We start from the raw sequence: 14,144 nt of genomic DNA, 5'->3' as shown, positions 1-14,144 counted from the left end.
AATGCGTTTAACACACTGCATGCCATCGGGGATCGAACCCTTGATGCTGCAGTCAAATTCTTAACCCACTGTGCCATGGAGGGACCTCCTCCAGGTTAGGTCTTAAGTTAGAGCTTTAACGCAGGATGCCTTTTTTCTCCACTTCAATTTAGCCCTTTGCCCTAAGGCCCTGGCAGATGCTTTTCTGGGGTCTTCACATAAGAAACATGCTTTCCAAAGGGTTTGACTTTTTGCCTCCAGGGATTCCAGGATTGATAAGTTTGGATTTGAAAATCACCATCAACTTTCCAACAGGGAATGCCCATCGTGGCTCAGCAGAATAGAATCTGACTAGTATCTCTGAGGACACAGGCTCGATCCCTGGCCTCGCTCCGTGGGTTAAGGATCTGGCATTGCCACGAGCTATGGTGTAGGTTGCAGATGCAGCTCAGATCTGGTCTTGGTGTGGCTGTGGTGTAGACTGGCAGCTGCAGCTGTGATTGGACCCCTAGCCTGGGAACCTCCATATGCTGCTGAAGCAGCCCTAAAAAGAGAAAATAGACTAGACTAGACTAGAAAAGTCTAGAATAGTCTGGAATGGAATGGAATAGAATAGAATAGGATAGGATAATAAACTTTCCAACAGAATGGGACTGAAAAGGCTCTAGCTTCGTGGTCCTGAGCAGGGCGCATTGTCTCTTTGACGCTCAGTTTCCACATCTCTCTAATGGGCTCAGTGAATACTCACAAGTGTGAGGTTCAGCTGGAATAATAGGTGAAATTGCCTCGCTCAGTGCTTGGCAAGTGGCAGGTGACCGGTTGCATTTCTGAGATTCTTTCCTCAATGCAGAGGAAACAGCCCTCCCCTGTGCCCTGGCTCTAATCACCGTTCCCCTGGGTTACGGTTTATCAGCAGGGCTCAGAAACCATTGCTCATGTAGGCACCGTTTATTCCACTGGAAAATGCATTTGGGAAAATGTGAGGTGCCCGCGTACCTCTGATTCAGGCCAGCCAAAGGCAAGCTCAGCTGCTGACCCTCCCAGAGAGCACAGGCTCTTTCTATCTAATGTTGCCCTCTCCTCGGCGTTCTGATCATGTCCATTTGCTTCCACTGAGGAGGCTGGGGAGAGAGAGATCACACAGTGAATGATGGAGCTTGATCCAGCCAGAATTTCTGGGGATTCTGGCCCAGGCTTCTATAGCTCCCAGGGGTTAGTCAGTGACAGCCCATCTTTACGACAAACGTAATGAGTCTCATTTTCTGATTTAGTTTTGACACCTACCCGCAGAGTGAACTTGAGCTACTTAGGCAACCTTGCTGAGCCTCTGTGCTTTAGTTAAGCATTGTCAGGCAGTGACTAAGAGCTTAGGCCAAGGGGCAGGGCACACCTGAGATTGAATTTCAGTTCCACCTCTTCTGACTTTGGACTAATGAATCTATTCCACTGAGCCTCAGTTTCTTGACCTCTTTAAAGTGGGGAGAGGAGGTCCCATCATAGCTCAGCGGTAGAGAACCACTAGTATCCATGAGGATGTAGGTTTGATCCCTGGCCTCGATCGGTGGGTTGGGTATCCATCATTGCCATGAGCTGTGGTGTAGGTTGCAGTTGAGGCTCGGATCCTACATTGTAGTGGCTGTGGTGTAGGCTGGCAGCTTCAGCTCTGATTTGACCCTTAGCTTGGGAGCTTCCATATGCTGCAGGTGCAGCCCTAAAAATCCAAAAAAAAAAAAAGTAGGGAGAATAGTTGTACCTTTTTTCTCCCCCTTCAGGGTGCAGCAGCTTGATGTGGGATCTCAGTTCTCAGGCCAGGGTTTGAACCTCAGCCCCAGCAGTGAGAGTGCCAAATCCTAACCACTAGACCACTAGGGAACTCCCAGTCGTACCTCTTTAAGAAAGTTGTTTTAAAAATTCACAACTAGAGTTCCTGTTGTGGCTCAATGGGTTAAGAACCCAACTAGCATCCATGAGGATGCAGGTTCAATCCCTGGCCTTGCTCAGTGGGTTAAGGCTCTGGTGTTTCGAGATTGCAGCTGTGGCTCAGATTTGGTGTTTCTGAGGCTGCGGCAAAGGCTGGCAGCTGCAGCTCTGATTTGACCCTTAGCCTGAGAACGTCCATATTTGAAGAGCGTGGCCCTAAAAAAAAAAAATTCACAGTTAACCTACAATATGTGAGGCATTCTTTTAGACATTAACTCATGTAACCCTCATATAATCGCCTTGAAATGGGTAATTATTAGTATGACGCCCATTTTCCAGATGATGCAACTGGGACGCCAACTACTTGGGTTAGAATTTGAAGAGAGTCACAGAGCTAATACTGAACCAAATAAGGGTCTGCTGTCCCACGAGCAATGACGCCAATCTACCCACACTGAGGTGCAGTAAATAAAAGTGCAGCATTTATTGCAGGTGCCAAGCAAGGAATCCAGATAGCTAGTGCTCAACAAGCCCAAACTCCTTGCTGTATTTCAGGAAGGCATTTTTGAAAGCCAGGTGAGGGAAGGGAGTTGCAGGGTACCATCAGCTCGTGCACGATTCTGATTGGCTGATGGTGAGGTAACCGGGTGACGTCACAGGGGTTAATATTATCCATCTTTATGCGCCAGTAAGCCTGGGGGCTAGGTGCTCCCCGTCATCAAGTAATTAATTTCTTCCATTTGGTGGGAGTTTCAGCATCTGTAAAACAACTCAGGAAGTGTGCATCAGATATTGCTATCCAGGTACTTCAGGGAGAAGCTAAAGCAGAGGATTCGGGGGGGGGGGGGGGGCCTATATCTAGTCAATTGTGATGGAACATGATGGAGGATAATGTGAGAAAAAGAATATATAGACATATATATGTATACATATGACCGGTCGCTTTACTGTATGGTAGAAATTGACAGAACATGGTAAATTAACTATAATGGAAAAAATTAAAATCATAAAATAAAGTGTTGAAGAAAAAAAAAAAAAAGATGATTTGGGAGAGAGGGTTGTCGTCCTGCTTAGCTTTAGCTATATGACCAGTGGATCCAAATTCCAGTCTCTCCTCTTAACCCGCAAGCTCTAGAGCCCAGTATCTGAAAGCGCTTGGAGACGTTGATCTGGTATCAGAATTTGAACTCTCAGCGGCCGAACAGCACTGAGTAAGCACTGGGTGAATGTATGATAACGATGGTAGGATGGCTGCAATATGTTGTTGCTGTGGTGATTGACCTGCATTCCGAGGGGGCTGGTGCTTAGCCTGGAGCCACCTCCAGGGGAGCGAAAGTGGGGGAGGGCGAGCGAGTTGGATGGTGTCTCATAAACATTTGGGGCTGTGAGACCAGCTGTGTGATCTTGCGGAATGATTCTCGCTTCAGGACTGTGTGTTGACGCCAATGTCACGGCTGCTCTGAGCACCCCAGATACTGTTAACGAGCTGTTCCAAGCCCAGATGCAGTGTTTTCTCACCATATGGTCCACGCTGCACTGCAGGGTCTTTCAGACAAGGAAGGATGGTAAGGAACTCAGAAATGCTGAACCCCGCGCAGGGGAAACATGCTTAGAGGAGTCGTGTCCTCCAAACGGCCCCAGTCTTCCTGACCCCCAGGGATCATGTTTCATTGGCCTGTCATTCATTTATTCAATCAACAACCACACATCGTTATGGGGCACCTGCCAGGTGGCAGGTACTACATCAGGCACTGGGGATACAAAGGTGAATAAAACTTTGCCCTTGGCTTGGAGAAACTGAGACTGAGCAAAGTTTGTGCGACCTACACACAGTGAGGCCGCACAGAAACGCCGGAGTTGTGAGCACAGAAAGGTTTATTGCAGAGCCAAGCAAGGAGATGGGTGCCTTGCACTCAAAAACCTTGGAACTCCTCAATGGTTTGGGGGGAGAAGTTTTTATAAGCAAGATTTGGGGTGAGGGCTGCAGGGTGTGTGACTTTCTTCTGATTGGTTGGTGGTGACGCGGTGGGGCGGGGCTCCAGGAATCTTACCCTCAGCCTGAATATACCACCTCCACCTGAATGGGGGCTTTATTCCCTGCAGAAGAAGTCGAAGATATGGTTATGAAAATTCTTTAGGGAATCAGGACCCTGCCCCAAGGCTGCATGATTTTTTTTTTTTTTCTGCCTTCCCTTGCCTGATTAGCAACTGCCCTTTGGAACTCAGAGGTCAAAGAGACTGCATGAAGCCAATTTCCTACACACAAGAAAAGGCCGACACAGAAAGGCTTCTGTGCCCAGGAGGTTCCCGTAGGTTCCTTCCCCGTTTTCAAGACTAGTCACCAAAGGCAGGGAAACAAGCCATGTTATGACATTATTCTAAGCTCTGCCATACAGGAAGTTACCAAAGACCCCAGGAATTCAAAGGAGTTAATGAAAATCTTTGTAATGGAATTTTAAAAGATTTTTTGCATGCTGGCATCTAAACACCCTTCCTAGGGAGTTATGGTTGCAGGTCAATGGTAACAAACCAGGCTAGTATCCATGAGGATGCAGGTTCTATCCCTGTCCCCTCTCAGTGGGTTAAGGATCTGATGTTGCTATGAGCTAAGGGGTAGGTCGCAGACATGGCTAGGATCCCGAATTGCTGTGGCTGTGGTGCAGGCCAGCAGCTGCAGCCCCATATCGACCCCTAGCCTGGGAACTTCTATATGCTGTGGGTGCGGCCCTATAATAAAGCCAAAAAAGTAAATAAATTAAAAAATAGATTTGTGGGAGTTCCTGTCGTGGCGCAGTGGTTAACGAATCCAACTAGGAACCATGAGGTTGCGGGTTCGGTCCCTGCCCTTGCTCAATGGGTTAACGATCCGGCGTTGCCGTGAGTTGTGGTGTAGGTTGCAGACGCGGCTCGGATCCTGCGTTGCTGTGGCTCTGGCGTAGGCCGGTGGCTACAGCTCCGATTCAACCCCTAGCCTGGGAACCTCCATATGCCGCAGGAGCAGCCCAAGAAATAGCAACAACAACAACAACAACAATAACAACAACAACAAAAAATAAATAAAAAATAAATTTCAAAAAAAAATAGATTTGTGGTTGTCAAGGGGGAGGGGGAGGGAGTGGGATGGATGGGGAGCTTGGGGTTAATAGATGCAGACTATTGGTTTGGGGATGGATTGGCAATGAGATCCTGCTGTGTAGCCCTGGGAACTATGTCTAGTCACTTATGATGGAGCCTGATAATGGGAGAAAGAAGAATGTATACATGTATGTGTGACTGGGTCACCATGCTATACAGTAGAAAAAAAAATAATGTATTGGGGAAATAAAAGTGTGTATATATATATAAAATAAATACAAATTTTAAAAATAAATAAATCAATAAACACCTTTCCTATTCAGGAGAGCTCCCCAAATAGGCAAATGTCAGGTTCCCATCTTCTCCTGGTGAAGGTAAAGAGAATCTGACTTTCCTTCTCCCTGCATTCTGCAGGTGGCTTATGAACACATGTTATAAATGGCCACCTCGGAGTACCCATCGTGGCTCAGTGGCTCATGCATCCGACTAGGAACCATGAGGTTGTGGGTTCGATCCCTGGCCTCGCTCAGTGGGTGAAGGATCCGGCGTTGCCGTGAGCTGTGGTGTAGGTCGAAGACACGACTTGGATCCCGCATTGCTGTGGCTATGGTGTAGGCCAGTGCCTACAGCTCCGATTGGACCCCTAGCCTGGGAACCTCCATGTGCTGCAGGAGCGGCCTAAGAAAAGGCAAAAAGGCAAAAAACAAAAACAAAAACAAAAGCCACCGGGGCTCTCCCTTGCCTTTCGGAATCCTGTGTCCAGAGGATTCCTCCACTCCCCAGCTGGAGTGTCTCCTAAGTCTGATCAAAACGTCAGACTTGGTATCATCCCTTGAAACCGGCTTCTTTCCCCATGTTTTCCACATCCATCAACTGCACTAGGCTGAAACATGAGCTCAGGTCAACAATCTTGGAGTCATTTCTGACACTCTTTTTTTTTTTTTCTTTTTCTTTTTAGGGCTGCACTTGCGGCATATGGAGGTTCCCAGGCTAGGGGTCGAATCGGAGCTGTAGTGGCGGGCTACACCACAGCCCCAGCAACTCCAGATCCGAGCCGTGTCTGCGACCTACATCACAGCTCACGGCAACGCCAGATCCTTAACCCACTGAGCAAGGCCAGGGATCGAACTTGCATCCTCAAGGATGCTAGTCAGATGCATTTCCACTGAGCCACGGTGGGAAGTCCTGGATAGATATATTTTAAACGGCAGATCTTATGTTCTCCTGTGAATGTTCTTCAATGGCTTCTCATCACATAGGGAATAAAATTCCGTGTCTTTCCCCTGGACCCTGAGAACCCCGATGTCCTTCCCTCCCCATCTGCTTACCTTCTTTTCTCACTTTTTTAGCTTTGCTCCTGCCCCTTCAGGATGGCTGGTCTCCAGTCCATTCCTCAAGCACACAAAGACAGGAGAACACAGGCATGTGAAGTGTCAGGCCCGGTCAGAAAGAACTTACTTAAAACCAGGAGAAAGAAGGAAAATTGGGGGTGGAAAGTTCCAGAAAAGGTAGAAGGAGTTAACATCCAAAGCCCAGTTGGGGAGAGGTTGGTTTTACACCTATGAGAGAGCTGCCTTCTCTAGTGTTTCAGGAAGAAGGAGACTAGGAAACATATAGAAATAGCTGCTGCAGCGGCAGCAACTTAGGTCACTATGGTGGTGGTGGGTTCGATTCCCAGCCTGGAACTTCCACCTGCCCTGGGCGTGGACGAAAGTAAGAGAAATAGCTGCTGGATCAAGGCCCAGGTGAGGAGGCCAATGAGGGGATAAGAGCTGAGAAATGGCCAGATGAGGATAAGAAAACCTATCCCAAAAAAAGCCTCAGCTAAGGACAGGCGATCAATGGCTTATTCATCCATTCGTTCAGCGGATATTTATTGAACACCTGTTACGTGCCAGGAATGGCTGTCAGGTGTTTGCTTGGCCAGTGAGCTTAGGAACCAGACATAGTCACTCAGGGAGACTTGGAAAAAAAGTGTCTTTATGTTCTGTTTCCTTCTCTGCAAAATGGATGCATGATGATACCCGCTCTGTTGATTTTTATTTATTTATTTATTATTTATTTTTTGTCTTTTTAGGGCAGCACCCATGCCATATGGAGGTTCTCAGGCTAGGGGTCAAATTGGAGCTGTAGCTGCTGACCTATGCCAGAGCCATGTCTGCCACCTACACCACAGCTCACGGCAACACTGGATCCTTAACCCACTGAACGGGGCCAGGGATCGAACCCAGGTCCTCATGGATACTAGTCGGGTTCGTTAACCACTGAGCCACATCGGGAAGTCCAATACCTGCTCTGTTGATTATTTATGTGATGCTACAAAGACGTCTCCTTTTATCTGACGTCGTAGTTGGAGTGGAAGCTCTGTGGGGTCAGCGCCTCCTTGTCTGTTTGGGTCACTATTATATTTCTATTTATGGAAATGAGCACTTATGGAATGAAGGAATGAATGAGTGTACCTGATTCAGAATCAGTTTGGGGAAGGAGAAACAGCTGTTCCTTGGTTGATTTTGAGCAGCTACTGAATAGCTTCTTACTGGCAAAAATCCTATGTATCTCAAGCCACAACAGTTGTATCTTGGCACAAGGAAATGATTTTACCACATGTGCCTCAAATGCAGGAACTCTGCTGAAGTACATGGTGTAATCCATCTGTCCCATGATGATCAAAGACATTTGGGCTCCTCTGCCCCCCTCTCCCTTCTCCAGGACCTTCTCCAGCCCGCCCCACCTCTCATTCCCTTTTGCACAAAGCACTGAGCTAGGCATGCACTTACTCCCCTATACACACGGGTTTATAGGCTGGGTACCATTTCTCCCAGATGCTTCCGATAAGACTCAAGATTCACAGGAGTTTACATTGTGGCTCAGCGGAAACAAATCTGACTCGCATCCATGAGGACTCAGGTTTGATCCTTGGCCTCGCTCAGTGGGTTAAGGATCCGGCGATGCTGTGAGCTGCGGTGTAGGTCGCAGATGCAGCTCGGAACCCCCGTTGCTGTGGCTGTGGCTGTGGCCGGCAGCTGGAGCTTGGATTCGACCCCTAGCCTGGGAACCTCCATGTGCAGCGGGTGTGATTCGAGATTCACAAAGAGCTTGACAGGCTGTAGCAATTTGCTGAAACGAAAGAGTTGAATTTGAAGGGGGTCAATGTGAAAACAAACACTGAAGTCTAAGAAGTGAATGACAGAGACAGAATGAGAAGAAGAACCCTGCAGCTGCTCCTGTGCGAGGGAAAAAGGCAAAAAAAATAAAGGAGCAAAAACACATCTGAGGGGTGGAAATCTGGAAAAGGCCATGTGAAAATATCTGTCTTCAGTACTTCTTTGCATCAACATTTATTTAATATTTTTATACTATGCGCGAGTTCCATAAGAAAATCAGAAAAATCTCTCTCTCCAATTGAGATGAAAGCAGGGTATCTGGATGTTCCTTCAACTCCAGCTCAACTAATAACAGCTCCCCTGTTGATCGCCAGCCTCCAGATTCGGAATTATAGTTGATACTATGGGCTCGAATCAGAATATACTTTTTTTCCTCCCCTTAGATCAGTTCCTTCGTTCCCACATTTCTCAGCTTTTCCATTTGGTCAAATGTAAATATTTTCTCCTTGCACTCCTCTGAGAATTGCTGTGCCGATTGCTCTTGCTCATCTGGTGTAAGTTTTTAAAATTCCGGCATTAATTGGACACTATTGGGAGTGATTTACCTGCAGTATCACATGCAATTATCATTACAACCCTATAAGAGAGGGAATCTTATTAAACTATTTTTTTTTAGATGAGAAAATAGAGGTTCGGAGTGGGTTAAGTAATACCATCAAAGTGACCTGCCTGGATAGTCAGAGCTTTTTTTTTTTTCTGTCTTTTGTCTTTTGAGGGCTGCACCCATGGCATATGGAGGTTCCCAGGCTAGGGGTCCAATCAGAGCTACGGCTGCCAGCCCATACCGCAGCCACAGCAACACCAGATCCAAGCCTCATCTGCGACCTACACCATAGCTCACGACAACACCGGATTCTTAACCCACTGAGTGAGGCCAGGGATCGAACCTGCAACCTCGTGGTTCCTAGTCGAATTCAATTCCGCTGCACCACAGTGGGAACTCCAGAGCTCTTTTTTTTTTTTGTCTTTTTTTTTTAGGGCTGCACCCGTGGCATATGTAAATTCCCAGGCTAGGGGTCCAGTTGGAGCTAGCTGCCAGCCTACACCACAGCCACAGCAAGACCAGATCCTTAACCCACTGAGTGAACAGGGATTGAACCCGAAACCTCATGGTTCCTTGGATTCGTTTCCACTGTGCCATGACAGGAACTCCTGGTCAGAGTTCTTGAATCAGGTTGACTCCCCTAAACTGTTTTCCTTAGCCCTGCCGCCCCCCAAAATGACACAATTAAATTTGAGGCAAGCTAAATGGACCCACAAACATGAAGACATTTAAAATTAAATTTGGGGGAGTTCCCGTCGTGGCGCAGGGGTTAACGAATACGACTAGGAACCAGGAGGTTGCGGGTTCGGTCCCTGCCCTTGCTCAGTGGGTTGACGATCCGGTGTTGCCGTGAGCTGTGGTGTAGGTGGCAGACTCGGCTCGGATCCCGCGTGGCTGTGGCTCTGGCGTAGGCCGGTGGCTACAGCTCCGATTCGACCCCTAGCCTGGGAACCTCCATGTGCCGTGGGAGCGGCCCAAAGAAATAGCAAAAAAAAAAAAAAAAAAAAAAGACAAAAATAAATAAATAAAATTAAGTTTGGGGTTGGTAAATGCAAATTGTTACATTTAGAGTGGATAAGCCATGAGGTCCTACTGTACAGCCCAGAAATTATATCCAATCTCTTGGGATAGACCATGATGGAAGATAGAATAAGAAAGAGAATATACATATACATATATATACATACACATTATATATGTATATATGTGTATACATAAAATACACATATTCTGTCTTGTGGATTGTATTCTTGTGTATATTATATATTGGGTATGATATATATTATATATACATGCAACATATATATGTATACATGCAACACATATATGTGTATGACGGGCTCACTACTGCTGTGCAGCCGAAATTGACACAACACCGTACATCAACTATACGCTCATAAAAAATCAAATTAAATGTTTAAAAACATGCATCGGTTAAAAAAAAAAAATTCTGGAGAGGCGATGTCAGTTCAGGATGAGCACATTTATTCATGGCCAAAGCTGTTGCTTTGATCTGAAAACTACACACAGCCCACCCGTTAGCCACTAACAGCGTCGAACTCAATGTGAATTTCTCCACCAGGCAAATTCCTCTTGCCTAATAAAAGTGCTTGCCGAGAAAGCTCAAAACCCAGTAGCAATTAATTATTGACAGAGCATGTGAATTAGAGATAAAAGAAAAGTCATTCTTTCTCCGAACACGCGATAGTAAATAAATTTAATTATGGTAGGGGAAGCCAAGGGATCTTCGTCCGTATTAAGTTTTATTAGCAGAGACATTTAAAAGCATGTCATCATAACAAAGAGGTCTTGTGTAATTCTCCATGTACCACTTTGGCGCGAGGCTCGAGAGGGCATTGGCTTAATGGAGCACGTGGTGGCAGATGGCCTGCTGCACCGACAGGTAGGGAACAGGTTGATGCCAATTAACTTTGGACTACACATCCCTACAGCAAATTGACTGTATAATAGGATCCAATGATAGACCTGCCACATTGGGTGTGGGGTAGGGAGCCTCAAATTCCTTTGATATCTTGGAGCTCCCCAATAAACCCAGGTCACTGGGGAGGTGAATACAGCTGGATGGGTGGGTTTGGAGAAGCAACCTTGGGAAGGACACCAAGAGACATGGGGCCTGGGGTGGGATCCATCACTGGCTTGCTGGGCCACCTGGGGAGTCAAGAATGAAGAAATTCCATGTATAAAACCATTCTTTTTTTTTTTTTTTTGGCTTTTTAGGACCACACCCACGGCATATGGAGGTTCCCAGGCTCGGGATTGAATCGGAGCCACAGCTGCTGGCCTACACCACAGCCACAGCTACACCAGATCCAGCCATGTCTGTGACCTACACCACAGCTCACAGCAACGCCGGATCCTTAACCCACTGAGCCAGGCCAGGGATCAAACCCGCAACCACGTGGTTCCTAGTCGCATTCGTTTCCACTGCGCCACGATGGGAACTCCCATATAAAACCAGTTCTATGCTAGATGCTGTCACATGGTATGTCCTTGCTTTCTCAGCAGAACTTGAGGTAAGTTTTAGGATGTTACCCACGAGGATAATAAGGCTTAGGAAGGTGATTCAACATACAGAGGTCACAAAGCCTGACTAATGCCCTAGCTCTGGGCTTCGGTTTCCTCTTTCACATAAAAATGCCTCTGGACAAGGTCAGGGGTCAGCAAAGTTTTGTCTTAAAGGGCCAGATAGGAAATACGTTCAACTTCACGTGTTCAACTTTATGCTGTCTCTGGCAGCTCTTCAGCTCTGTTGTTGTAGATGCAAAAGCAGCCACAGGACAGGACAAAAAGGAAGGAATGTGACGGTGTTCCAATGAAAGTTTATTTATAAGCGTTGAAATTTGAATCACATATAATTTTCACGCATCACAAAATGTTGGTATTATTATTTCAGGTATTTCCCCCCAATCTTTTGAACATTAAAAATCATTCTTAGCTGTGGCTCATTCAAAAACAGGAGGCAGTTCATAGTTTGGCAACTCCTGGGCTAGTTTTTTTTTTTTTTCTGTCTTTTTAGGGCTGCATCCGCAGCATATGGAGGTTCCCAGTCTAGTTTTCTAATTGGAGCTGTAGCCAGCCTACACCACAGCAATGCCAGATCCAAGCTGCATCTGGCACCCATACCACAGCTCACGGCAACACCAGATCCTTAACCCACTGAGCAAGACCAGGGATCAAACCCGAAACTTCATGATTCCTAGTCAGATTCATTTCCACTCCTCTATGACGGGAACTCCTGGGCTAAATCATTTTTGAGGTCTTGTTGCGCTCAAACACTGCTGGAAAGCCACTGCAACAATCATATCCTTGGAGTTTCCATCGTGGCTCAGAGGAAACGAATCTGACTAGCATCCATGAGGAAGCAGGTTCGATCCCTGGCCTCGCTCAGTGGGTTAAGGATCCCACATTGCTGTGAGCTGTGGTGTAGGTCACAGATGTGGCTTGGATCTGGTGTTGCTGTGGCTGTGGCACAGGCCAGAGACTACAGCTCCAGCTGGACCCCTAGCCTGGGAACCTCCATATGCCGTGGGTGGGGCCCTAAAAAAACTTTTCTTTTAAATTTTTAAATCATATCCTTGATTTATTAAGCTCTTACACATTCCAGCCTCTGTGCCAAATGCTTGAAAAGCATTATTTTCCTTAATCCTTTTACAGCCATATGAAGTAGGTGTTCTCATTATCATCATTTCAGAGATTATAAAACTAATACATAGAGAAATTAAGAGTCTATCTGGGTTCAGGAGTTCCCGTCATAGTTCCCGTCGTGGCGCAGTGGTTAACGAATCCGACTAGGAACCAGGAGGTTGTGGGTTCGATGCCTGGCCTTGCTCAGTGGGTTAAGGATCCAGTGTTGCCGTGAGCTGTGGTGTAGGTCGCAGATGCGGCTCGGATCCTGCGTTGCTGTGGCGCTGGCGTAGGCCGGTGGCTACAGCTCCGATTCGACCCCTAGCCTGGGAACCTCCATATGCCTTGGGAGCGGCCCTAGAAAAGGCAAAAAGACAAAAAAAAAAAAAAAAGAGAGAGAGAGAGTCTATCTGGGTTCAGCGTTAACAGGTAAACTCAGGTGTGTAAAGCTCCCAAGAATGAATGCCTAAGCCTTAGGTTACCTTTTCTGAAACTACTGTACTCGGAGCTATAGTGCAACACAGAGTCAAAAAGAGCTTCCTAGTGAATGTGAATTTCATGTGGGAGCTCCCCACGTGGCTCCTGATAGCATACATTTGGTGCAAAAAAGTTACCTGCCTGCTGGAGAGGAATGATCACTCTCTTTCCTTTTCCTCCCTCTTCCAGAAATGTGATGCCTAAGACGGTGGAGGGGCAGTTAACCATGGAGAAGACGCCGAGTTACTTTGTGACAAACGAAGCCCCCAAGCGCATCCACTCCATGGCCAAGGACATCAAACTGATCGTGGTGGTGAGAAACCCCGTGACCAGGGCCATCTCTGACTACACCCAGACGCTGTCGAAGAAACCTGAGATCCCCACCTTCGAGGTGCTTGCCTTCAAAAACCGGACCCTCGGGCTGATCGATGCCTCCTGGAGCGCCATTCGAATAGGCATCTATGCGCTGCATCTGGAAAACTGGCTCCAGTACTTCCCCCTCTCCCAGATCCTCTTTGTCAGCGGTGAGCGACTCATAGTGGACCCTGCCGGGGAAATGGCCAAAGTACAGGATTTTCTGGGCCTCAAGCGTGTGGTGACTGAGAAACATTTCTATTTCAATAAAACCAAGGGGTTCCCTTGCCTCAAGAAGCCAGAAGACAGCAGTGCCCCAAGGTGTTTGGGCAAGAGCAAAGGTCGGACTCATCCTCGCATTGACCCAGATGTGATCCACAGACTGCGGAAATTCTACAAACCCTTCAACATGATGTTTTACCAAATGACGGGTCAAGATTTCCAGTGGGAACAGGAAGAGAATGACAAATGAGGCCAGAGCTGGGGAGGGAAGGCTGGGGAATCGCTCTGGAGGCTCCTTACCTGAATCCTGGCTCCCCTGGGGTCTGCAGCCTCAGCCCTGCTGTGGTGCCGAGTAAATCTCCTCCTTTGGTCCCATCAGGATTGCTTCCAATGCTATTGGCTCAGGCAGAGGGGCAGAGCCCACAGTGTGCTCCTGGGGGAGGTGGAGGGGGGGGGCTGGTACTAGGCATCTGGTTGACCAGATAGCCACCAGAATCCACGGCTCATTCTCATCTTCCGTGGGTCAACTGAGTCTGAAGATGGGACAACTAGCAGTCAGGGTCAGAGACAGGGCCGTGAAGGTTGGTTTCCATGATCAAAAAAGGACAAAAGCTCTGCTTTTGGCATGGAGCTCTCAGTCTCATTTGGGAAGCCCAAGTTCTAGCCCCGTCTCCGTCAAAGGCTCCTGCTCTATCAACCTCTGCTTCGGCATCTCACCAGAATACTAATTGTGGCTGAGTGCTCCAGGACTCCTAGGGAGCAAG

At 47.3% G+C, this 14,144-nt stretch overlaps 1 protein-coding gene across 1 annotated transcript in view; it reads left to right on the top strand.

Moving 5' to 3' along the window:
- HS3ST4 (heparan sulfate-glucosamine 3-sulfotransferase 4) overlaps window positions 1-13,743 on the top strand; it is a 512,292-nt gene extending 498,549 nt beyond the window's left edge. Inside the window, exon 2 of the mRNA XM_047779132.1 lies at window positions 12,994-13,743. Coding sequence (XP_047635088.1) covers window positions 12,994-13,630 — 637 coding nt within the window. The 3' untranslated portion in view covers window positions 13,631-13,743. The remainder of the gene's footprint in view (window positions 1-12,993) is intronic.
- Window positions 13,744-14,144: the final 401 nt, after the last annotated feature.

The sequence above is a fragment of the Phacochoerus africanus genome, chromosome 5, assembly GCF_016906955.1.
Source record: "Phacochoerus africanus isolate WHEZ1 chromosome 5, ROS_Pafr_v1, whole genome shotgun sequence".
Classification (NCBI taxonomy): Eukaryota; Metazoa; Chordata; class Mammalia; order Artiodactyla; family Suidae; genus Phacochoerus; species Phacochoerus africanus.
This window is presented reverse-complemented; position numbering and strand designations above follow the sequence as displayed.